Source organism: Oncorhynchus mykiss, chromosome 6 (assembly GCF_057628025.1).
Source record: "Oncorhynchus mykiss isolate SJ-2025 chromosome 6, ASM5762802v1, whole genome shotgun sequence".
Lineage (NCBI taxonomy): Eukaryota > Metazoa > Chordata > Actinopteri > Salmoniformes > Salmonidae > Oncorhynchus > Oncorhynchus mykiss.
The window spans coordinates 61,805,299-61,830,972 of NC_143027.1; the positions used below are offsets into that span (position 1 = coordinate 61,805,299).

The following is a 25,674-nucleotide window of genomic DNA, read 5'->3' on the forward strand; positions in this document are numbered from 1 at the left end:
CCGTATAATGTATGATTTCTGCATCTGATTTCTGATTTAAATGAGCTATGTTGGGAGTAAAATATCAATTGACATATGACAATTATAATATCTGTTGGTTCTATTGGTCCTGTAAATGAAAAATTACAGCATTTTTGACAAATTAAGAGCTTTCTCTTGTAGTTACCCATAATGCATTGGCTGTGCAGTTTGTTTTTGAGAGAAGGTAAGAAGGGCAAAGTGCAACATCATGATGAAACGCTATGGCAATTTTAACTCTCTCAAGTCTAAAAACCTGAAGGGAATATATTCTGGGAATTAATGGTTTCAATATGTGAGTCTAAGGAAAGCAACATGAAAGCGTTGCCTAAGTCTATTTTCTCAAACAACTAAGCGGCTTTCTCTTTCATTTTTTCAGAGCATCGCTTCAGGTTTCTTCAACTCCACACATCTCACTATCATAAAAAAACAAGCCAATGTCATATGTGTTTGGATTGCTGTTGGAGTTAACAGTTTTTCATTTTAGAGAAACTGTACCAAAATATAGTGAATTTGTGAATTATATCCCGGTCAAAGCAGTCAAATAAAATGTTTTATTACAGCACTACATCGTTAAAGTGGTTACCCGTTGAACTGTCAAGGTGACATGACCTAGATGTCATTTTTATTTTACACAGTTAGACATTTGATGTAATTACGTTCAGTGTTTAAAAACATGGCACTGTACATTGTATTCCTTACTGAATGTATCCAATTCCCTATTTCCACTCGATTGTATCTTTTACTTCACTTTATTTAGAGTGAGCATCCAGCCACCACAGTCTAGCTGAGCTGAATTAACACTGACTGTATTGGAAGCATAACATTTTCCAACTTGAATACTTAACCAGTGAAGAGGAACGCTTCCAACATGTTGCATAATTTACCATGATCTCCCCCCAACACCAGATCTAGAGTGCATTGTAGGCACCATCAGTAAGCCCTGGAAAGTGAGAGGGGCACAATCCTCTGCATCAGGTTGGTGTCATTGAAATAACCTCTCGCTGGCTGGATTGACGAGCCGAGAAGCTTGAAAAGTGACGAAAGTGGGGGGCAATCACAGTCAGGTAGAATCATGGGGAGAGAAAAGAAAACAACCCTCTACAAAAAGCAGCACAAAATAATTCAGTGGGGTGTCAGTTCACTGCTTAAAATGTTGAAGAATGCATAGTGTTAGAGATGGGAGGGGGATATGTTTTGATTTGGGATGGGGGGGGGGGTTATAAAGTTGGTTCCTTCCCATATCTCAGTCACACAGCACACCTCAGGCACATTCGCAATGAGATCAGTCAGATGAGTTCTTGTAAACTGTACGTCACCACCATTCTCTAAGGGGCTATACAGCGTACTGCTTGCCCAAAGCAAATGAACTATGGCAAGAACCCTGCTATTTTTAAAGAGCACACTTCACAAGGCATTGACTCCCCTTCGCTGGCTGTGATGAACATCAAGGATCACACACCAAGGACTGGACAGGGTTAAACACTGTCTCAATGGTCAAGACATCAGTGTGACACAACCACTATCTGACCACTTGAAACAGAAATGACTGCCAAAATGGAAAATGAGAAGAGCTTCCAGTAATATCATTAGGTCAAAGCACTGCTGCATTCCACTGAGCGTCCTCTGAGTCTTACAGAGGGACTTCATTACATTTCCCAGACACATGAAGAGTATCTGAGTCTCTGCATAGGCTACATGGAAAATCAAGCTCCCTTTCCAAGAATCACCCCCTGGTCTACATATCTCAGTCACACAGCACACCTCTCACTCTGTCACATGCAAGAGGCCAGTTCAGATCAATGTAAAGTAACACATAACATAGTTATAATATGTATGATTAAATATCTACTGCTCTGAGAAGTATGTATATACATAATTATGTCTATGGTCTGCATGGCATTTAGGGGGATTTCATTTATTCATTTTGAACTTTTTATTCTAGAGGCTGTGCCTTCAGCACGCCCCCCCCCCCCCCCCCCCCCCCCGGGAAACCCTGTAGATTCCCATGACTATATCTAATATCTAAACAGCTAAATAGCTATGTGCATAATATCATATCTCTCTCTTTAAGTGCGCAACTATATACAGAATATATCTACAGAAGAAGCAGATCCCCTCCCTCCTACCAATTACAGCTAGAACCATGACCCCTGCTGTGACAAAGGATGGTGTAATTTTCTTGTAATACAGACCCCTATAATTATAATAATAGCTGCTTTCTTTTGAGAGTCCATTACCAGAAGGAAATACCTACAAGTAGCCATCAAAGAATGATTTGAAATGTAAAGTGAGGTCAAAGCAGGTGAATAACGACAGAAGAATAGAACAGTAAGAGACACGGAGAGAGACAGGAGGTTGATTTGCTGCTCCCACTGCAGGGACGGCTACTTCATTCTAGAGCTACTTGTCTGTCTGCTGTCTGATCCACGAAAACGTTGAGAAGAGTTACGGTTGCCAAGCAGGAAAACAAACAAACAAAAGTCAAAAAGTCTCTCTCTCTCGCTCCCCTAAGGTATCATCCTTGGTCTTCTGTCAAACAGGCTTGCCGTCTCTTTAAGACTAATCTCACTAAACTGACTGCCTCCCTTCAGCTCTACAGGGTACAGCTCCAGTCCAATTCCCCAAATTACAGATGATGCTCAAGGGACAAGCGAGAGAGTACTGGAGAAAGCCCACTCATCTCACTTACCGACTTAGACAAGATCTCAGAGGCAGATACGCCGCCGTAGCCCTGAAAAATGCAATACCACTATGTGGGAAATCTCATGGGATTAACGTCTATAACCTGTTTATCATAAACTTTGTCCCATAGGTATGAATAATGAATCTCTTTGCTTTCTCTCCTTCTTTTTGTGTTTTCATCAAGAAGGCGAGAGCAGAAATGTAATGTTTCTCACACCGCTCTGCCCCTCCACGCACCACAGTCTGCCTGCCTCTTAACATGTGGCTGGTGCTCTCACCGCCTCCTCCAGTCACTTCAGCAGCAACGTGCGGCGCTGTGATACACGCATCGCATGCCTCCCTCTCCCCCCTCAGCCCAGGCTCTGCTCTTCAGGCTGCAATTAGGAGAGGAGAGGGACTATAACAGGAAACGTGACCAGGGGAACTGGGCTGATCTCTGTGGCCACTGTGCTGGCCTGGAAGTTCTTAGTGCTCCCCTCTGAGAAGAGAATCTGACAGGTCCACAGCCAACAGCTAACATTACTAATGCTCTTTCACCCAGGATCTACCTGTGACTTATACCTGCCTCATACGCATTGGACGAGCTAAAAAGCAGGAGTTCAGAAAATTTTTAATCTCTGGTAAGTCATTCCAGTCATTTATACTGTATGAATTGTTTTGTTTCTATTGTTAGACATAACATTTTATAATTTGTGTGAACACGTATAAAATGTATGATTTAAATACCACATCGATGCAGTATGTTGTATCTTGTTGCGTCTCAAACGCATATAATCTATCACCACAATGGACAACAGCGACTGATTTGATAACGTTAGCCCCGAGTGCAAGGCTGAACCCTCGAGACAATTTGATACCAGATTGACTATGTTGATGTGTGCTACACTAATACTCTGTAGCCATGAGGGAGAAATAAATCAAAAGAAATCCTGAAACCATCTGTGCATCTTGAGTTACACAGTAGTGTACAATGTATTGAGTCTTGTATTCTATGACGTAAGTGTAAGGTAACTCAACCTCAGGTATCGTTTTCCTTTCAAAAGTAGGCAAACATAGCATTGTATTAATTTACCTATACCAGATTTATGACAGTGTTAATAACATTGAATTGTTTCGATAGATCAAGATGCAGGTGCTCCAGGATTAATTGTCGAGACTTGAAATTATGACAATGAAGCCGAACATACAGCCGAACACTAGGACAGCAGTTCAACTAGTCAAATAACATCTAATGACACTGAACTAATCCTTATAGCAAATATAATGTCAAATAACTGTGGTGAAAGAGCTCGAAGAAGAGGTGTGATAGATAGACACTGTCTGTCAGACTCAGAGAATAAGTGCTGCCAGAGAGAGCCAGTGAGTCCAGTGTGATATTGGGTGGGTGAAGCAGGGCTGAGGAGACGGCTCATCAGTGACAGACGGAGTATCCTAGAGGAGTGAGTAGGCTGACAGATTATTGGAAGCTGCCATGTGATTAAAGCTGTTTTAATCTACAGTGGGCAAACACACGCACCCACACACACATATTGTACGTCACTTAATTCTACAGTATCATCACAGTATTGAGGCTTGCATGATAGTTGATCTTGGATAGACAGAACTCAACATAATGTGTATGCTGAGTGCTTGCCTTGATAGTACCAAATATTGCTTATTTTTCGACTAATGTTACAGTACAGTATATGATTAGAGATTGCAGGTGCATCAAGTCAGGTTGTATGACTATATCCATAAACTGATCAATTGATGTGGATACTCCATATAGCTTTGTGTGCTACTTGGGGTTGGAACACAGCACCAATTGTCTCAGGCATACCAGCCTGTGAACTGTGAGTCATAGCCTACTAAGATGAATTCAAGCTGAATAATGTACAGCATATTTCAAAATACAGTACGTATTCCTCTTTTTTTCTACATGATTAGCTGCATTATTGAAAACTTCAGAAAAATGTCTACATGGTCATCAAATCTGACATTTGTATAGACCATTTAAAATGGCACAGACAGAGAAATTGACTTTCAGTTATCATTGAATGGCATTCAAATGAAAGGTCAATGGACTCGCTTTGAGGAGAACAAGAAACTGATATTCTGGATATAAGCTTGCCTGTCATTTAAGAGTTAAAATGGGATTGATCCATTTGAACTATCCATTTGAACTAGGCCCTGAATGAAATACTTTACCATTGTCCGATAGCATCCTACCTAAACCAACTAATTTAACACATTGTTTAAAATCCCATTGTTGTCTCCTTAACTCTCGCTACTGCTCAAGAAAATTGTCAGAGAAAGAGAGAGCCAGAGCGACTGAGAGAGAGGGGGAGAAAGAGAGAGGGGGAAGAAGACGGGGGCAGAAATTGAATTGCAGGAAGGGTGTGAGGCCACAGTAGCATTAGCTTAATGATGACCCTTCATTAGAAATGGGAATGTTATTTCCCAAAGGCATTGTGTTTACACTTCCTCTCCTTGATAAAAGGCCAGACATCATGACCTCACTGGGAGGACTCACTGTAAGTACCCAGTAACAGAACAAGGAGATATTTAAAAAATTCAATTTTGGACATAATGGGCCATCCATGACTACAGCTGCAAACAGTGACGATTGAGGATGTCTATTTCTAAAGTGCCTGGAGTTGAAAAAAGTTATCTCTCCTTTAGGGGATAAACTTCAGGGCGTGGCAGGAAGGACATTGAATGACGCACATACGATTAGGAGTAACAAGACAACCATATATAGGAAAGTTTGTTTGACTCTTTACATTACAGCACAGAGTCAATGTTTTCCAATATTTTATATATATTTTTACCCCTTTTTCTCCCCAATTTCGTGGTATCCAATTGGTAGATACAGTCTTGTCTCATTGCTGCAACTCCCGTACGGACTCGGGACAGGCGAAGGTCGAGAGCCGTGCGTCCTCCGAAACACAATCCAACCAAGCCGCACTGCTTCTTGACACAATGCCCGCTTAACTCGGAAGCCAGCCGCACCAATGTGTCAGAGGAAACACCGTACACCTGGTACGTTGTCTGCGTGCACTGCGCCTGGCCAGCCACAGGAGTCGCTAGTGCGCGATGGGACAAGGACATCCCTGCCGGCCAAACCCTCCCCTAACCCAGATGACACTAGGCCAATTTCTCACCGCCCCATGGGTCTCCCGGTCACGGCCAGCTGCGACAGAGCTTTGACTCGAACCCAGAATCTCTAGTGGCACAGCTAACACTGCGATGCAGTGCCTTAGACCACTGCGCCACTTGGGTGGCCCAACAAACAATTTTTACCTGTTCTGATATGGAACAACAAAACGTGATAAGATATTTACCTGCCAAGTTCATTACCTCAAAGGCCAAGATAAGCTTATTGTCAGTGTGGAGAATATAAGAGACTTTCTTATCTGTGCTATATGGGGTTGTAATGAAAGTAATTTGATTGTAGTAGTTTTTGGACTTTAGAATATGATATTAAGCTATTTGGGAACCATAATCCCCCTCATCTTAATATCCACTGCTTAAGGGCTGGCAACAATAAGAGTGGAATAATCCAGATAAAGGATATTATCTGGGATGGACTGCTTTAATGCTTAGCTATCCTCTTGTCCACAAAGAAAGTGTCCATTAAAGAAAGTGTCCATTCAACTTTTCTAGCGGAAAACTCCCAAAAGTGCCAACCCTGCCCACTGGGCATGCCAGTCAAGCTTAATTAAACGCACCTGAAGTAATAACTAAGCAATTGAAAGAAGACAAATATTTTTTGAGCTAGTAGTGTTGCCTGAGGTGTGAGTGGTCTCAATGGCCCAAATTTAATTATCTGCTTCTCCCTTCCTTCAGATGATGAGACAGTCTGCATGGAGGCAGATGACGGCACCAGAGCTGTGGATGGGTCTCTTTGCCTTGGCCCTGACCCTCAGTCTAACCATGGCTGAACATATGGATCAGAGGCCAGCACTCCAAACCAGCCCAGTTCTCCACAGGCACAAGAGAGAGTGGTTGTGGAACAACCTTTACGTGGAGGAGGAAAGGCCAACCTACTTCCAATACTATCTTGGAAAGGTATGTCATTGTTTTACCTTGGAGGCTCAGGTAAAAAGCCAGAGAGTTGAAAGAGGATATACAGTAATGATATATCTGATAGATCAGAATGTCTTATCTTAACATTGTCATCTGTTTTTCTATTTGTAGTTAAAGTCAACAAAGTCTGGTGACAGGACACACTATGTCATTGAGGGAGAAGGTGCCAACACAATCTTCAAAGTGGATGAAAAAGGAGACATCTTTGTCACTGAACGATTGGATCGAGAGGTGAAAAGCAAATACCATCTAAGTGCAAAGCTGGTTGATACCAGCAACAAATTGGTGGAGAAAGTGGAAGACTTTGTGATCCTGGTTACTGACATCAATGACAATGATCCAGTGTTTACTAAATCGTTCAACGCTTCTATCAAAGAGAGATCCAAAAGAGGTACAGGAGATCAAATCCTAAACACAGGGATGGTTATGCTGGATATTAAAGAATGCTTTTGCTAAATTACTTCTCTTTATTTCTTCCCTGTGTAGGAACTAAAGTGATAGAAGTCACAGCCACTGATGCAGATGATCCAACGACTGCAAATGGAGAACTTGATTACAAATTATTAGAGGGGGGAGATTTCTTCAATATAGACAGCACAACAGGTAGGAGATGTTCATTCATTTGAACTCATACGTCATAAAGTCCATTGTATCTTAATCTCTTTTCAATATTCTTTCCTAATAACCCCATATTCATTTACTGTTGTATTCATGCCTCTGAAGATGCACGAGTCATAAATCAAAGACTAAATGAATGTTCTTCATTTCAGGGATTATCACCACCAAATATGAGAACCTGGACCGTGAGACCCAGAGTAGCTATGTGGTTGTGGTTCAAGCCCAGGATCTGAGAGGACTTAAACAAGGGGGCACCGCCACCACCTCTGTCAGCATCGCAGTCAGCGACATCAATGATAACATAGCCACATTTACCAAAAGTAAGGGCAAAAAAGAACATCCCTGACAGCTATACAGTTAAAGCACATTGACAGTTATTGGTCTTATAGGAGATAAACCTAAATATGAATGATTGTTACTGAATTCCTTGTAGCAAATTTGGGATTATTCCATAATGTTGTCCCTCAGAAGCTTCCCTTACTAACACGTAGTGTCTTTTTCCCTAGGTTCCTATGTATTTAGAGTGAAAGAGGACATGAAGCGGGGACAGAGAATAGACACCATGGTCCTGGAGGACAGAGATGAGATCCAGAATAAAGACCCCATCTTCACCATAGCACCTTCATCTGACATTTTTGAAATGGAGCGCAGTCAGATCAAAGACGGCAACCTCATGCTGAAAAAGGTATTTCACTCATCCTAAACTGTTACTTTTTTTTTTATCACAAAACAAAAACGATCCACATTTTTGTCTCTATAGTGCAACCAGGTTTAATGCTTTCCTAATCTGTCCTAAACTCTACTGTAGATAAGAACATTACCGAATGACACATAACACTAAACTATACAGTAGCAGAGACTAAAGAAATAAGACCATGCACTCTTTGAAGCACATATGAAAATGAATGTCCTTGAAAGACTCCTTGAAGACCATTATTAAGTAATGAAAATTAAACTACTTAATAAAGTATTCTGCGGAAAAAAAAAGTATCAGTACAGCCTGTACATTATAGATAACGATGTAGGGAATATGTATGAGAATGACACATTTGCTGAAGATTACAGTGCCTTGCGAAAGTATTCGGCCCCCTTGAACTTTGCGACCTTTTGCCACATTTCAGGCTTCAAACATAAAGATATAAAACTGTATTTTTTTGTGAAGAATCAACAACAAGTGGGACACAATCATGAAGTGGAACGACATTTATTGGATATTTCAAACTTTTTTAACAATTCAAAAACTGAAAAATTGGGCGTGCAAAATTATTCAGCCCCTTTACTTTCAGTGCAGCAAACGCTCTCCAGAAGTTCAGTGAGGATCTCTGAATGATCCAATGTTGACCTAAATGACTAATGATGATAAATACAATCCACCTGTGTGTAATCAAGTCTCCGTATAAATGCACCTGCACTGTGAGTCTCAGAGGTCCGTTAAAAGCGCAGAGAGCATCATGAAGAACAAGGAACACACCAGGCAGGTCCGAGATACTGTTGTGAAGAAGTTTAAAGCCGGATTTGGATACAAAAAGATTTCCCAAGCTTTAAACATCCCAAGGAGCACTGTGCAAGCGATAATATTGAAATGGAAGGAGTATCAGACCACTGCAAATCTACCAAGACCTGGCCGTCCCTCTAAACTTTCAGCTCATACAAGGAGAAGACTGATCAGAGATGCAGCCAAGAGGCCCATGATCACTCTGGATGAACTGCAGAGATCTACAGCTGAGGTGGGAGACTCTGTCCATAGGACAACAATCAGTCGTATATTGCACAAATCTGGCCTTTATGGAAGAGTGGCAAGAAGAAAGCCATTTCTTAAAGATATCCATAAAAAGTGTTGTTTAAAGTTTGCCACAAGCCACCTGGGAGACACACCAAACATGTGGAAGAAGGTGCTCTGGTCAGATGAAACCAAAATTGAACTTTTTGGCAACAATGCAAAACGTTATGTTTGGCGTAAAAGCAACACAGCTGAACACACCATCCCCACTGTCAAACATGGTGGTGGCAGCATCATGGTTTGGGCCTGCTTTTCTTCAGCGGGGACAGGGAAGATGGTTAAAATTGATGGGAAGATGGATGGAGCCAAATACAGGACCATTCTGGAAAAAAACCTGATGGAGTCTGCAAAAGACCTGAGACTGGGACGGAGATTTGTCTTCCAACAAGACAATGATCCAAAACATAAAGCAAAATCTACAATGGAATGGTTCAAAAATAAACATATCCAGGTGTTAGAATGGCCAAGTCAAAGTCCAGACCTGAATCCAATCGAGAATCTGTGGAAAGAACTGAAAACTGCTGTTCACAAATGCTCTCCATCCAACCTCACTGAGCTCGAGCTGTTTTGCAAGGAGGAATGGGAAAAAATTTCAGTCTCTCGATGTGCAAAACTGACAGAGACATACCCCAAGCGACTTACAGCTGTAATCGCAGCAAAAGGTGGCGCTACAAAGTATTAACTTAAGGGGGCTGAATAATTTTGCACGCCCAATTTTTCAGTTTTTGATTTGTTGAAAAAGTTTGAAATATCCAATAAATGTCATTCCACTTCATGATTGTGTCCCACTTGTTGTTGATTCTTCACAAAAAAATAAAGTTTTATATCTTTATGTTTGAAGCCTGAAATGTGGCAAAAGGTCGCAAAGTTCAAGTACTTTCGCAAGGCACTGTATACATATAGTACATGTACTGAGTCTTTTCCTTAAAGTTCCTTAACTACTTTTCAGGGACTGGATTATGAAACCAAGAGCAGCTACACATTCTTTGTGCATGTGAGGGAGAACCACTTGCAGTCCCCTGCGGATAATAAGGACAATCCTTTGATCAAGGCCCAGGTGACCATCCAGGTGCTAGATGTTGATGAGCAGCCAGAATTCAGCAAGAGCATCTACAACTTTAATGTCATTGAGGAAATGATGGTCAATAATATTGGAGTCATTTCAGCCAGAGATCCTGATCAAGCCAAAAAGGCCATACGGTACTACAACACATTCACATGCTACTGATGCTAGAATTAACAGCACTTCTTTTCTGAGAGGTGATTTCCACAATGTTTCAATGTGCCCTCTACAGGTATTCCATTGAGGACAAGGACAGTCCCATTGGTATCAACCCCATAACTGGACAACTTTTCACAGTGAGGAAGCTGGATCGGGAGTTAGTAGCCAATCACATGTTCCAGGTTAAAGCTAAGGAGGAACCAAATGGTATGACATTAGCCATCATCTTTAATCGTATTAACAGCAAATACACATTTATTGCGTGAAATGTAATTCATGTCCAAAACATTTTTTATCTTAATAACTAGTATGGTTTAGGTATTTCCCAATAATAAAATAACGTTTCCCATCTCCTCTTCAGGACTGGAATCTTTTGTGAACGTCAACATACTGGTCATTGATATCAATGACAACAAACCAGAGCTGTCCATTGAGGAGATATTCGTTTGTGAAAATGATATGGCTGGAACGGTAGGATTTTTTCCAGAGTTAGACGTCATCTAAGCCATCAATCATTAAACTTTTCTGAAACTTGCATTAAGTCTTTATTTAAATGTATTCCCCTCACACAGGTGATTGGGACCATAAGTGCCACAGACAAAGATGATCATTTGCCCGCATTCAGCTTCACGTTGGTGAAGCCGAACGGCAACTTTTCAGTCATCGATAACAACGGTGAGAGAACTGATCCTTTCTATGCATGAACATGTGACAAGTGGCACCTTTATTATGGCACCTTAAGCTGTGCAGGCAGACACATTCTACTAATGTTAAGCTGTTGGTTGGTGTGAGGGGCGGTGAGGTGGGTATAACAGGGACAATTTGGAGGTGAATGGCTGGTTCAGATATGTGCTCAGGATAGCACTGTGCTCCCCAGTGGTCGAGGAATCAGCCTGGGCAGCGCTCCGTTCTAAAACTATCTGACGTCTGAACGTTATCCATCTAGTCGGGTGGAAACGAGAACAGCAACAAACCGCTGAGAGCCCCTGAAATATTCATGATGTACAAGCTCTTTAAAACCAGCAGCCCTTCATTACATATTTGGAGAGCAACAGTGACGGCCTCAGAGGCACTCTGGCTGGGGAACATTTTCGGTGCAGTGCTGGGGTGGCACCCTCTGTGCTGCCTCGTTGGCTGCACTGCATAATGAACTGATGTGACATTTCACCATGTAATGATCAGCCAGGAACACAGAACACTGGGAGTAGGCTGCACATTAGCCCAGTGCAACTAGAGAGAAGGTCATAGCAGCGGAAGACCAGAAGAACAGTGAGAATTTGTTCTTACATTAGTGATGACGTGCATGTCAAGGCCATATCTCTAGCTTTGATGTACTGTATACACTACAGTACATCCTTCATAGGTTATATACTGTAACTCTAATAAAATGAGGCCAACCAAATTGAACATATAAAATGAGCATGCTCAGTTTCTATGAACATATACTGGCACCTAAAACTCATGGAGATAATCATGTCTAATCCACATGGGACTAACCATGTGGAAAAACCTAATTCCTATATCGAGGTTTGGAGCACATTCAATTATCTTGCTTTGAGGATTCTTACCTACTGCGATTTTAGGGATTTTGTTAGTGCAGAAATGTTTCACTTAACCATAAACCCTCAGATTCAACTGCTTATTAGACCTATATCTATCCTGCCCTGCCTTTCTAAAGTCCCTCACTACATATTCATCGCCAGACCCACTGGCTCCAGGTCATCTATAAGTCCTTACTAGGTAAAGCTCCGCCTTATTTCAGCTCACTGGTCACGATAACAACACCCACGCATAGCACGCGCTCCAGCAGGTATATATCACTGGTCATCCCCAAAGCCAACACTTCCTTTGGCTGCCTTTCCTTCCAGTTCTATGCTGCCAATGACTGGAAAGAATTGCAAAAATCATTGAAGTTGGAGACTTATATATCTCCCTCACTAACTTTAAACATCAGCTATCTGAGCAGCTAACCGATTGCTGCAGCTGTACACAGCCCATCGGTAAATAGCCCATCTGTCACGATCATTTAGAGATGGATTGGACCAAGGTGCAGCGTGGCAGGCATACATCTAGCCTCGGTGGTGTCTCCGGTTCGGGACGTAGGGCGTGACAGTACCCCCCTCAAAGGTGCAGACCCAGCCGCAAAACCTGACTCCATGGGGGAGGGTCCGGGTGGGCATCTAACCTCGGTGGCGGCTCTGGTTCGGGACTCGTCGCAGGGGACTCCGGACCGTAGATCGTCACATGAGGCTCCGGACCGTAGATCGTCGCCGGAGGCTCCGGACCGGGAACCCTTGCCGGAGCCTCCGGACCGCAGACCGTCGCCAGAGGCTCCGGGCCGCAGACCGTCGCCAGAGGCTCCGGACTGCAGACCGTCGCTGGAGACTCCGGACCTTGGATAGTCTCTGGAGGCTCCGGGCCATAAATCTTCACTGGAGGCTCCGGGCCATGGATCATCACTGGAGGCTCCGGGCCATGGATCATCACTGGAGGCTTCGTGCGTGGAGCAGGCACAGGACGTACTAAGCTGGAGACACGCACTGGAGGCCGGGTGCATGGAGCTGGCACAGGATATACTGGACCGTGGAGGCGCACTGGAGGTCTGGAATGTAGAGCTGGCACAACCCGTCCTGGCTGGATGCTCACTTTAGCCCGGCAAGTGCGGGGCACTGGCACAGGACGCACTGGGCTGTGAAGGCGCACTGGCGACACAGTGCGTAGAGCCGGCGCAGGATATCCTGGACCGAGGAGGCGGACTGGAGACACGGAGCGCTGAGCCGGCACAACCCGTCCTGGCTGTATGCTCACGTTCACATGGCAAGTGCGGGGAGCTGGCACCGAGCACACCGGGCTGTGAATGCGCACTGGAGACACCGTGCGTATCACTGCATAACATGGTGCCTGAACGGTCACACGCTCCTTAAAGCGAGTGCGGGGAGTTGGCTCTGGTCTGAAACCTGACACCGCCAACAACCCCATGTGCCCCCCAAAACATTTTTTGGGGCCTGCCTCTCGTGCTTCCTTCGTGGTCGCGAACCCCGGTGTCGTCATTGTTCCTCCCTCGCTGCCTCCGTCTGCTCCCATGGAGGGCGATCACTTCCGGCCTGGATCTCCTCCCATGTCCAGGATCCCTTACCATCCAAGATATCCTCCCATGTCCAGGATGTCTGCTCCTCCTGGCCATGTTGCTTGGTCCGTTTGTGGTGGGATCTTCTGTCACGATCGTTTAGAGATGGATTGGACCAAGGTGCAGCGTGGTAGACGTACATTTTACTTTTATTAAAATGACACTGAAAAAAACAACAAAATACAAAAAGCAAGATGCAGCGTGGTATGTTTCCATCCTTTTATTTGGAAGAGAAACTCAAAGAACAAAAACAATAAAGCGAAAAAATGAAAAGCAAAGCTACATGCAGTGCAGAAAGCAACTACACACAAACAAGATCCCACAAACTAAAGGTGGAAAAAGGCTGCCTAAGTATGATCCCCAATCAGAGACAACGATAGCTGCCTCTGATTGGGAACCATACCCGGCCAACAAAGAAATAGAAAAACTAGAATGCCCACCCAAATCACACCCCGACCTAACCAAATGGAGAAATAAAAAGGCTCTCTAAGGTCAGGGCGTGACACCATCCAATCTACCTACCTCATCCCCATATTGTTTTTATTGACTTTTTTGCTCTTTTGCACACCAGTATTTCTACATCATCATCATCTGCACATCTATCACTCCAGTGTTAATTTGCTAAATTGTAATTACTTCGCTACTATGGCCTATTTATTGCCTTACCTCCTCACGCCATTTGCACATACTGTATATAGACTTTTTTTTCTATTGTGTCATTGACTGTATGTTTGTTTATTCCATGGGTAACTCTGTGTTGTTGTTTGTGTCACACTGCTTTGCTTTATCTTGGCCAGGTCGCAGTTGTAAATGAGTACTTGTTCTCAACTGGCCTACCTGGTTGAATAAGGGTGAAATAAAAATACATTTTAAAAAATTAGGTAGATGCAAAAGTTTGCACCTAAGTAAATTGTAGCTAAGATCATTCCACCATTGGAACCAATGCTATGAAGACCCATGTAATGTATAAAAATCTAACCATGGCAAACCTCTAATAACTAACATTGTTTTATGTCCGCCTCTCCTAGACAACACATCTAACATAGTGCTGAAACATGGAGGCTTCAGCCTGGAGGACTCCAGGGATTATGTAATAGAAATTGGGATCAGCGATGGAGGCAGGCCTCCCATGAACAGCATCACCTCTCTGCCTATCAAAGTGTGCAGGTGTGACAACAAGAGGATCCACACCCAGTGCAAAGCAGCCCAACTCAAAATGGGTGTCAGTGTCCACGCCCTTATTGTTATACTGGTGTGCATCCTGACTATTCTGGGTGAGTCAATCTCTCCTCTACAATATATTATTGAATTTTTACCCCTTTTTCTCCACAATTTCGTGGTATCCAATTGTTGTAGTAGCTACTATCTTGTCTCATCGCTACAACTCCGTACGGGCTCAGGAGAGACGAAGGTTGAAAGTCATGCGTCCTCCGATACACAACCCAACCAGCCGCACTGCTTCTTGACACAGCGTGCATCCAACCCGGAAGCCAGCCGCACCAATGTGTCAGAGGCTACACCGTGCAACCTTGGTTAGCGCGCACTGCGCCCGGCCCGCCACAGGAGTCGCTGGTGCGCGATGAGACAAGGACATCCCTACCGACCAAGCCCTCCCTAACCCGGACTACGCTAGGCCAATTGTGCGTCACCCCACGGACCTCCCGGTAGCGGCCGGTTACGACAGAGCGCGAACCCAGGGACTCTGATGGCACAGCTGGCGCTGCAGTACAGCGCCCTTAACCACTGCGCCACCCGGGAGGCCCTACCATCTCTATTTTAACTGGCATTCTACCACACCGCTGTCCCTGATTAAGACATGTTGTAAAATAGAGCAATCGTCTAAGAAATAAAAAAACAGAGATCTTTAAACAAGGTACTTCAGCTCAAGGTGTTCTTGGGTAAAATCAAGATGTATTTACGACACAAGGACAAGGGTAGGTTTTATTAACGATAAAAGTGAACAATACACATGATGGGGGATGTGCAACTAATTTCAATCTATTGTTTGTTTATTTTTTGGGGCAAAGTTGAAGAGTTTTACCTCAGTATCTGATTGGATAAATAATATTCAAGAATGCAGGACAAGAGAAGTAAATAGTGGAAGGAACGGGAAGCATTGAGCTAAATATTCTCTTTGATAATTTCTCTGCTGTCTTGGGAGAAAGCCATTTGTCATATTAGATGAGCCATGTGCCAAAGATGTTTTATCAAAAGCTCATATTTGAAGCAGAGAGCAATCGCACTGCTGCAGTAGGCTTCTACAAAAGCAGATAATGTGGGAAAAACATGAGAAGAATGGGAAGGCTAATGAGAAGATGATCAGTTATTCGGCTGTCTTGTTTCCAAAGACACAGAATGAAGTGATGATTAACTATTAAACATTGAAGTCATTATCATACGAATCCCAAAGAAATATACTGGAGACCCATTCGACAAAATATTTTCTCACACCCGATTTAATTTGCCTCATGAAATATATATATATATATTTTTCCCCCCCGTTTCTATCTTTTTCAGTACTTATTGAAACCCCAAACTGTGTGACATGGATATTAAACATGTTTTCTTCCTCGTTCCAGTCGTAGTGATCCTGATCGCTATGAGAAAACGTCACCAGAAGGATGCCCTGGTCACTCTGGGTAAGAGTGAGATCCACGAGCAGCTAGTGACGTATGACGAGGAGGGCGGTGGGGAGATGGACACCAATGGCTATGACGTGTCCATCCTGACCTCAGCTCGGAATGACGGCAGCATGAGCATGAGGCAGGGCCCCAGCCTTTACGCCATGGTGAAGAAACCGCCAACCGCGTGCAAGGGAGACATGGCCGTGATGATCGAGGTGAAGAAAGACGAGGCTGACCATGACAGGGATGAGATCCCCTACGATACCCTGCACATCTATGGCTACGAGGGGCCAGAGTCCCTGGCTGGTAGCCTCAGTTCCCTGGATAGTTCCTCTACTGGCTCTAACCTTGACTATGACTTCTTAAACGACTGGGGCCCTCGCTTCAGAACCCTGGCTGAGCTCTACGGGGTGGATGGGTCTGAGGGAAGTGGCTCACCATATTGAGCACACTGAGCCTAAAGACCAGCAGGCAGGATGTCTCTCAGCTCTCTCAGCTCTTCCTTTGACTAAAAGCACATCGGGATTAACTTCTTCCACTAATCCGTCCAATCATAGCACACTATGATAGGGTCCACTCAAGCGTGTGCCAATTTTAAGTAATTCTCTCTTCTTCTCGTTCTTTTTCCTCTTCTTCTACCTCTTGTTCCTCCTACTCTTACTTCTCCTTTTTCCACTCCCTTGTTATTATTATTATTCTATTATTATTTTAAAGAAATAGTGCTTTTATTTCCTTTTCTTTCATTTTATTTGTTTCTGTCACGTGAATATGACGACAAAGGGAAATAGATTTGGTGTAAAGAAAACCGTTAACATTCCACAACTGTGCTTCATTTATTTATTTTACATTTATTTGAGGTTTCAGAGGAGATTAAGAAAATGTGTTTGATTTTTTGTCCGATTACTCTCACAGAAATCTGTATTCCTTCATTTTGATTGATTGTGTTTTTTTTTATGGTTGACTAAACCAACTGTAGCTATGTAGAGAGGGTGGGTCATTCAGTGAGTCACAGTGGCAGTTGTCTTTCAGACAGAATTACCCTTCTCACCAAGAGCTACTATTGTCCAGGGAGCCCGGCAGGAAACAATGATAACAGAAGCTCTGAAATAATTAAAGTCTTTCCCCGTGTATTTGACAGGACTCATCAACACATCAATTGTTGTGGATAAAGCCCAAGTCTCTGAGGTCCACTGTAACAAAAGTATTACAACCAACTCAGGAAATGTGAAGTAGCTCAATAGTCCTTTGGATGACCACAAAGTTATCTGAATAACTTTAACCTTTCATCCTAGAGCTACTGCTTCAACATCCCGCTTCAACATACTGCTTCAACATACTGCTTCAATATTCTTCTTCAACAACTGCTTCAACATATTGCTTCAACATACTGCTTCAACATATTGCTTCAACATACTGCTTCAACATCCCGCTTCAACATACTGCTTCAATATTCTTCTTCAACATATTGCTTCAACATACTGCTTCAATATTCTTCTTCAACATATTGCTTCAACATACTGCTTCAATATTCTTCTTCAACATACTGCTTCAACATATTGCTTCAACAAACTGCTTCACTATTCTTCTTCAACATATTGCTTCAACATACTGCTTCAACATCCTACTTCAACATACTGCTTCAACATCCTACTTCAACATACTGTTTCAACATACTGCTTCAACATACTGCTTCAACATCCTACTTCAACATACTGTTTCAACATACTGCTTCAACATACTGCTTCAACATCCTACTTCAACATACTGTTTCAACATACTGCTTCAACATACTGCTTTAACATACTGCTTCAATATTCTACTTCAACATAGTGCTTCTGCTCCATTTGCTGAAACAGCTTAAAATAATGAGGGCAATCTACACAAGATCAAGTTTATCACTATCGCTATTGTCCTTCTTGACTGAAGACATAGCAAAAAGAGAGCAAAGGTTTACCCCTGTTTTCATTATATTCCATTTGATTTAGAATGTGGACTGTTTGTTGTATACTGAAGCTTTGCCTACATGGGACCACTTCTCATAAACCATGGATACAATATGTGGAAGCCATCTTACCACTTCCCTGTCTGGATCATATACATGGAGAGCTGGACCCCCATCCTTTTTAAACACCAGAGTCCGCCCCTACACATTACCCAAACAAAACACTGGAATCTGCTTCCTGCACATATGTGTGTGAGGAAGCCCTCTTCCTGTCCCGTTATCTTTTAAAGTAAAGCAACACATTGCATCCCGTTTTCCTGTTTTCCTGCCTGGGAAAAACCTCTGGAGAGGGGGGCAAAATAGATATAGAACAATGTAAGAGCCATGATGGCTTTAACAACAAGCAACATTTAATTTCTGTGTTGACCATCTACCAAAGATCAGTATGATGAAACCTCGGCATACAATAGATGCCACTGGTAAACTGTGCTGTAATGTTATGTCTCTAGTACTCCATTTCTATATAACATACCTGATCTACTTCGTTCCATGCTATTAATGATCATTGTCTGCGCACAACTCTATTCTATTTCACAAGCTCCTACTGTTAGTGGTGCTCTTCTGTAAACCTTACGGCAATAAGTAACTTGGCAATACGGGATCCATGTTATCGAGATTGTGAGTACTGGAAATATAGTTGTCTACGCTGTATATAGAAATGTGCCTGAATATTGATACTGGCCTCACTTCCTTTTGCGTTTTTTCAAAATTATTTTACTTGACACTGGTCTTTGTCTGCTGAGTGTAAGTGTAAAATATGTAGTTTTTTTTTACACTTGTAGTTTAATTGATGTGTAATTGTGCATTGATTGATGCTATATGTGTGAGTGTACCTGTGTAAATACACTTCAGTGGGTGTCAGTATTGGGCACCAAAAGGAGAAGAGAAAACATTCAAATTCATTCCTTTTGTATGCAGCTAGGTCATTCTGTAGGAGAGCAATATGTGCCTTGGTTTATGATAATTCTCTCGATGGTGAACACAATCTTTTCTATGGTTTGTATTGTGTAAAACAACAACTTTTTATTTAGTACCAATTTTGTATGTGTAAAATAAACGTAGCACTCAAAAGTCCAAAAAGTGAGCTTTATTGTTTCAAAAAAATGCAAGAAGGAATAGAATAATATTATACTAAATGGAATTGAACTGACTAGTTTAGCATAGCATAGCTTTGATACTTGGTACAAACCATGGTCCGTTCTACGTTTTGGTTTCTGTGTTTTTCTGTAAGATAAAGAACAGTATCATACTGCCTATATAGCCATCTAAGTTGGCCTCTTGTAATTGTATTTGTAAGTCATTGTAAGTAATTGTAAGTCATTATTGTATGAGAGGGTTATCTTCAGGTGAGGTTCAGTCTTCAGATCCAACAGCAGCTACAGTCGCTGAGGTCTAGAAAGTATTTGGGAGGACTGGGTGTGTGTGTGAGATTGCAAAGATAACAGAGAGACTAGGGAAAATAACTCAGTGATGTCATGCCTCAAGCCCCCGGGACTTAAAAAAAACAGCCAGCAGGAAACTTCCTGAAGCTTCAGATGTCCTCACATTTTTTTAAAGGCCCAGGAAAGTGTTGGGCCTCTCAGGACCTCTGATATATGGTGAGTGCCACTGTGCATTTGGGCCTTATGAGTCATTGTTACAAGACTGAGAAAGCTATATGCATAAAATACTTTGATTCGTTACAGTTGGGATCTGTATCATGGACCGGAAGACGATAACGAAGGTCGTATTTGGAGTCTTCAAGAAATATTGCATCACACTTTCCAACGTTCAGCAACCAAGTGTCCCTTTTACTATCCTCATTTGCACTGTGAACTGAGGATTGTGAACCTTGAGCAAAAATCTCTTCATTTACAGCACAGGAAGTCCAAAGGGGCAAATTAGAAGGAAAATGTGTCATTTTGAATGTTTGAAGAGGCCACAATTTGGCAAAAAAAACTATTAGTTAGTTACACTCAGCTATGGGTCGGTTTGGTCACGGTTTGGTTCTTAACTGACTCGCTTAGTTTAAAAAAAGGTAAAAAATAAATATGTTTCAACAGTGCTGAACTGAATAACTGGCAGACAGGTGTAGTTTGCCCAAGTGAACACTAGGGGACAGTAAAATGTTGCAGTGCAGGAGGTAACATTTTCAACGGCAATGCTTTCACAGAGAATAGATTTACTCTCTATTGTCAGTGGAGGGAAATGTTGCTTTTTAGCCTGACATCATTTCAGTGTTTGCCGTCCAACATAAAAACAAACACAACTCAAATTCTAAACAAACTAATTCCGAGACATGCTGGAACTATGTCGTGCCTAAATCATAGAACAATGATGAGCCACTGCCTTCAAACAGTCAATAATAACAAAAGCCAGGAGAATGTGATAAAATCTCTCAGGGGATATACCTTTTCCTGTCCAGTCCATACAGCTACGGAATGCAATAATACAGAGTTAGTTACGGTATGTCTCCTATTCCTGACCACCCTGCCCATTCATACCCACAGACTATCTAACCACTCCACCTGTTTCCTACGCCTCAGACAACCTTTCTGTGTTTGATGCCTAGCAGACACAAAGATAAATACAACAGCTGGGAATGAATGGCCTGTTACTGAGGGAAGCAGCCAGGGCACTAATACACATACATGCAAGCACGCACGCGCACACACACACACACACACACACACACACACACACACACACAAACACACACACAATGACACCGAGATAAAAACACAATTCAATGCTAAATGTAATTGTCTATCCCTATATTCATGGTTTTAATAGTTATGTTGTTTTGGGGGTATTTTGTGCTACGGAGGAATGAGGATAAAGGAACCCAGGTTTTCTTCTCATTGTCACTACAACTACATAGATAAACATGGCTGAGGAAATATCCAATATGGCAGTCCCATTTGTACATGTCTGCATTGTTTTAAATAGACAGCTGGATGGCTTAAATTATCCCTCTTCTAATTACCCCTGCAAGACAAATTCCTCACTTAGGAGCGCGTGCAACATAAACACACTGACACTGCTGTGGTTCCTGTCGGATTAATGAGACAGGGGTATCAATTATTAACTATCAGGCCACGACAACATCAGCACCTCTAAATTTGTTGTCACGTCAGCAACACCCTGGGGCCAACGCCCATCCGCCCGACCCGCGCCCCAGCCCTTTGGATTGACAGATCAAACAGACACAGTGTGAACTGAGATGACACCAGCATCTGATCTGGAGATGTGGAGACAATCACCTGAGGGAAGAAGCCCTAGTACTGCCATACATGGTTGTTTCAGCCTCAGTGGACTAAAGGAGTTCTAATGCCTGAGATGAAGAACTAGGGGGAGTAATGGAGAAGTCCCATTACCCAATAAACACCACCAGGGGGCAATGGACTAGCTAGACCCCAAGACCATAGCCCATTCATACATACTGTAACGTCTACACCATGGTCTATGCATCACAGCATACATCACTATGAATCATTCATCTTGTCCTTTATTTATCCAGCTAGTTGCAACTAGTTCCACAATACTCATGTGCTCCAGTGGTGCCCCAATTTAATAATATCAATAATAATACATTTGTAGAGCGCATTGACCCACGGTCAATTTGCAAATTTCAATACCTACCGGGATTGAGATTGGTAGAGATACTCTGAGAAAGATACAATGGTTCTCCCTCTGTTTTTAGGCAACTCAAATTTGTGGGTTCATTCAAATGTGAGCATAAATGCATGATAAACATATACATGACATGAGATCAAATATTAATACCATGCACCATGCTTGCTGAAGAAATTAGCTCAATAAGATAGATAATCAATGCAGATCTTCAGTCCATTTGCAGCATGTTACATTTCCTGCTGGGTGTAACATAATGAAGCTGGATTGGATGGGATCTGAAATGACTGCGCATACATACAGTGCATTCGGAAAGTATTCAGACCCCTTGACTTTTTCCACATTTTGTTACATTACATCCTTTTTCTAAAATTGATTAAATTGTTTGTTTCTGTCATCAACCTACACAAAATACCCCTTAATGATGAAGCAAAATGTATCAAATAAAATAAACTGAAATATAACATTTACATAAGTATTCAGACCCTTTACTCAACACCTTGTTGAAGCACCTTTGACAGCAATTATAGCCTCAAGTCTTCTTGGGTATGACGCTACAAGCTTGGCACACCTGTATTTGGGGAGTTTTTCCCATTGTTCTCTGCAGATCCTCTCAAGCTCTGTCAGGTTGGATGGGGAGTGTCACTGCACAGCTATTTTCAGGTCTCTCCAGAGATGTTTGATCGGGTTCAAGTCCGGCTGGGCCACTCAAGGACATTCAAAGACTTGTCCCGAAGCCACTATTCATTGTCTTGGCTGTGTGCTTAGGGTTGTTGTCCTGTTGGAAAGTGAACCTTCGCCCTAGTCTGAGGTCCTGAGCACTCTGGAGCAGGTGTTCATAAAGAATCTCTTTGTACTTAACTCCGTTCATCTTTCCCTCAATCCTGACTAGTCACTGAATAACATCCCCACAGCATGTTGCTGTCACCACCATACCTCACCGTAGGGATGGTGCCAGGTTTCCTCCAGATGTGACGCTTTGCATTCAGGCCAAAGAGTTTCATCTTGGTTTCATCAGACCAGAGAATCTTGTTTATTATGGTCTGAGATTCCTTTAGGTGCTTTTTGGCAAACTTCAAGCAGGCTGTCATGTGCCTTTTACTGAGGAATGGCTTCCGTCTGGCCACTCTACCATAAAGGCCTGATTGGTGGAATGCTGTAGAGATGGTTGTCCTTCTGGATGTTTCTCCCATCTCCACAGAGGAAGTCTGGAGCTCTGTCTGAGTAACCATCAGGCCCTTCTCCCCCAATTGCTCAGTTTGGCCGCGCGGTCAGCTCTAGGAAGAGTCTTGGTGGTTCCAAACTTCTTTAATTTAAGAATGATGGAGGCCTCTGTGTACTTGGGACCTTCAATGCTGCAGAATTGTTGGAGTATCCTTCCCCAGATCTGTGCTTCAACTCAATCCTGTCTCAGAGCTCTACGGACAATTCCTTCGACCTCATGGTTTGGTTTTTGCTCTGACATGCACTGTCAACTGTGGGGCTTCATATAGACAGGTGTGTGCCTTTCCAAATAATGTCCAATCAATTGAATTTACCACAGGTGGACTCCAATCAAGGTGTAGAAACATCTCAAGGATGATCAATGGAAAAAAGATGCACCTGAGCTCAATTTCAAGTCTCATAACAAAGGGTCTGAATACTTATGTAAATACATTTGTAAAAACCTGTTTTCACTTTGTCATTATGGGGTATTGCATTATTTTGGAATAAGGCTGTAGCGTAACAAATGTGGAAAAAAATCAAGGGGTCTGAATACTTTCCGAATGCACTGTACATGCTGAAGCCATCCCATGTGCATGCATATGTCATCTGTCTCGATTTATTTAAGGGCTAGCCCTTCCTTACATAACGCTACATGCTTGCAAATGGCTCCTGATTAGAATTGATTTGATTTCATCTCTCCAAGGAGGAGGAGGTGGACTGAAGCAAAATGACAAGTGAAGGTCATGCAAGCGAAGGAATTTTGTTCCCTTGTTACATCCTCTCTTTGTTTCAGATTTGATCTCCCTCCTTATCCCACATCCTCTCACCCGAAACATATTATGCTCATCTTTCATCCACAACACAACAATGTTACTTAGACAACACTATTCATTTATTTATTTTTTTTTACCTTTATTTAACTAGGCAAGTCAGTTAAGAACAAATTCTTATTTCAATGACAGCCTAGGAACAGTGGGTTAACTGCCTTGTTCAGGGGCAGAACGACAGATTTTTACCTTGTCAGCTCTGGGATTCAATCTTGCAACCTTCCGGTTATTAGTCCAACGCTTTAATCACTAGGCTACCTGCCGTCTTTCAAATGACGATAGAGCTTTTCCATATTGGATGGCAGTCCTACATGGGAAGGAGTGTAACATAAACTTTCCCCCCTCTCGCCAACCGGAATGTATCTTCCACCTCAATGCCTTCCCAGAGTGCAATCAGATGGCCTCCTGTTTTCTAGTCTTTCACCTTCTCCTTACTCACACAGACTCTCAAATAGTGTACACATACAGTGCTAAGACACACATACTCTGTCATCCAAATGTACCAAATCTCCCATATTACTACTAAGAAATAAATCCTCTGCCTCAAAAATCTTATTTATTCTCCCTCTCACACACACAGTAAAATCCCTCCTGTACTTTGTATAATTTTCCACACATACTTAATCCATACAAAGTTAACAATGTGATGTGGTGACTGAACAGAGATTACAGATCAGATGGCCTGTGTGTGCCCTGAGCGGTCTGTGTCCTACCTGTCTCTCTCACGTGTCACTCCATATGGTGTCTGTCCACATCAGCAGCAGTCCAGCTCCAGGGAGGGCAGGGCATGTCATCGCTAGCCATACTCCTCTGACCATATGGCCCCAGCTCTGAGTCTCTAGGGAGGAAAGAGAGAGTGTGTCTGAGTCCAAAAGCTAAATCCAAATCTTTCTGTGTTATGTAAACTGCAGTTGTGGAAAGGTCCCATGGTACGGACCCCTGTAGAACTTAGCCTTCATAGTGGGATTAATAAATATGAAGACTGTATGCTATAGGTTATTCCACTGTTCTGGCTAAGGGAATAACAATGTCCTGATATGACTCTGTCAGAGAACAGGCATCTGAGTTTATGGTGCTGAAATCTGACTAATTCTTCACTTTGTCTGATTTAAAGGGACCTGGTGAATTGTTGTTAAAGCAATAGCTTTTGTTTGCGTATAAATCCCTGCCTGACACCTCAGTAAGTAATGTCTGCCTGCTCACATCTACAGTGTACAGCAACACACCATCTGGATATCTGTTTTGTTCTATCTCCCCATCGGTGTGAACGTTCATTGTTGACGTGAAGCAAAGAGTCATACACTCGTCTTTTTCTGCCGACGAAGAATAAAGGATAGAAAATAGACTTTAAAACCACAGACGGGCCAGTTGACATCAACAACTAACTACACAATTAGCACATTTCTATGTCACCACAGAGACATAAGCCTATGGGATGCATCTGAAAATACAGTAGGCCTATTCCTTTTTTTAAATACCCTCACTCCTTCTTCCACTTACAGTATTCCTCTGTTCTCCTTACTTTTCAAATCTACAACGACATAATCCATGATGACATTTTGTAAATGCCAAGTAAACATAGTGCACCTGTTTTGCCTTTACAATAGCATGCTTTGGTGAAGGTATCCTTTCAGTGCTAAGTAGGGAGACTTTTCCGGACGCCAGCAGTAGTTTTACAGGCTGAAATATTTATAGCTGTGTGTGCTTGCTGATGCTGCTGTGAAGATGAAAAAGGACTAGCAATGACTGAGCGGCATGCCCATCAAGCCCCCAGTCACTGCCTTACAATTCCCTTATCACAGTCCGCTGTATAGGCTACTGCCTGTCTGTCACAGCCAAAACACTGAACAATAGTAGTCACCAACTAAATGCGAGATCATTACCT

General features: G+C 42.6%; 1 protein-coding gene across 1 annotated transcript; it reads left to right on the forward strand.

Annotated features, from left to right (window-relative positions):
- Positions 1-2,253: 2,253 nt before the first annotated feature.
- LOC110526277 (cadherin-5) lies at positions 2,254-19,224 on the forward strand. The gene is made up of 12 exons (XM_036980630.2): positions 2,254-3,323; positions 6,532-6,753; positions 6,883-7,162; positions 7,258-7,374; positions 7,542-7,709; positions 7,896-8,074; positions 10,119-10,369; positions 10,465-10,598; positions 10,753-10,862; positions 10,964-11,066; positions 14,547-14,792; positions 16,098-19,224. The coding sequence occupies exons 2-12, from the start codon at positions 6,532-6,534 to the stop codon at positions 16,586-16,588; spliced, it is 2,301 nt and encodes a 766-aa protein (XP_036836525.1). The 5' UTR covers positions 2,254-3,323; the 3' UTR covers positions 16,589-19,224.
- Positions 19,225-25,674: the final 6,450 nt, after the last annotated feature.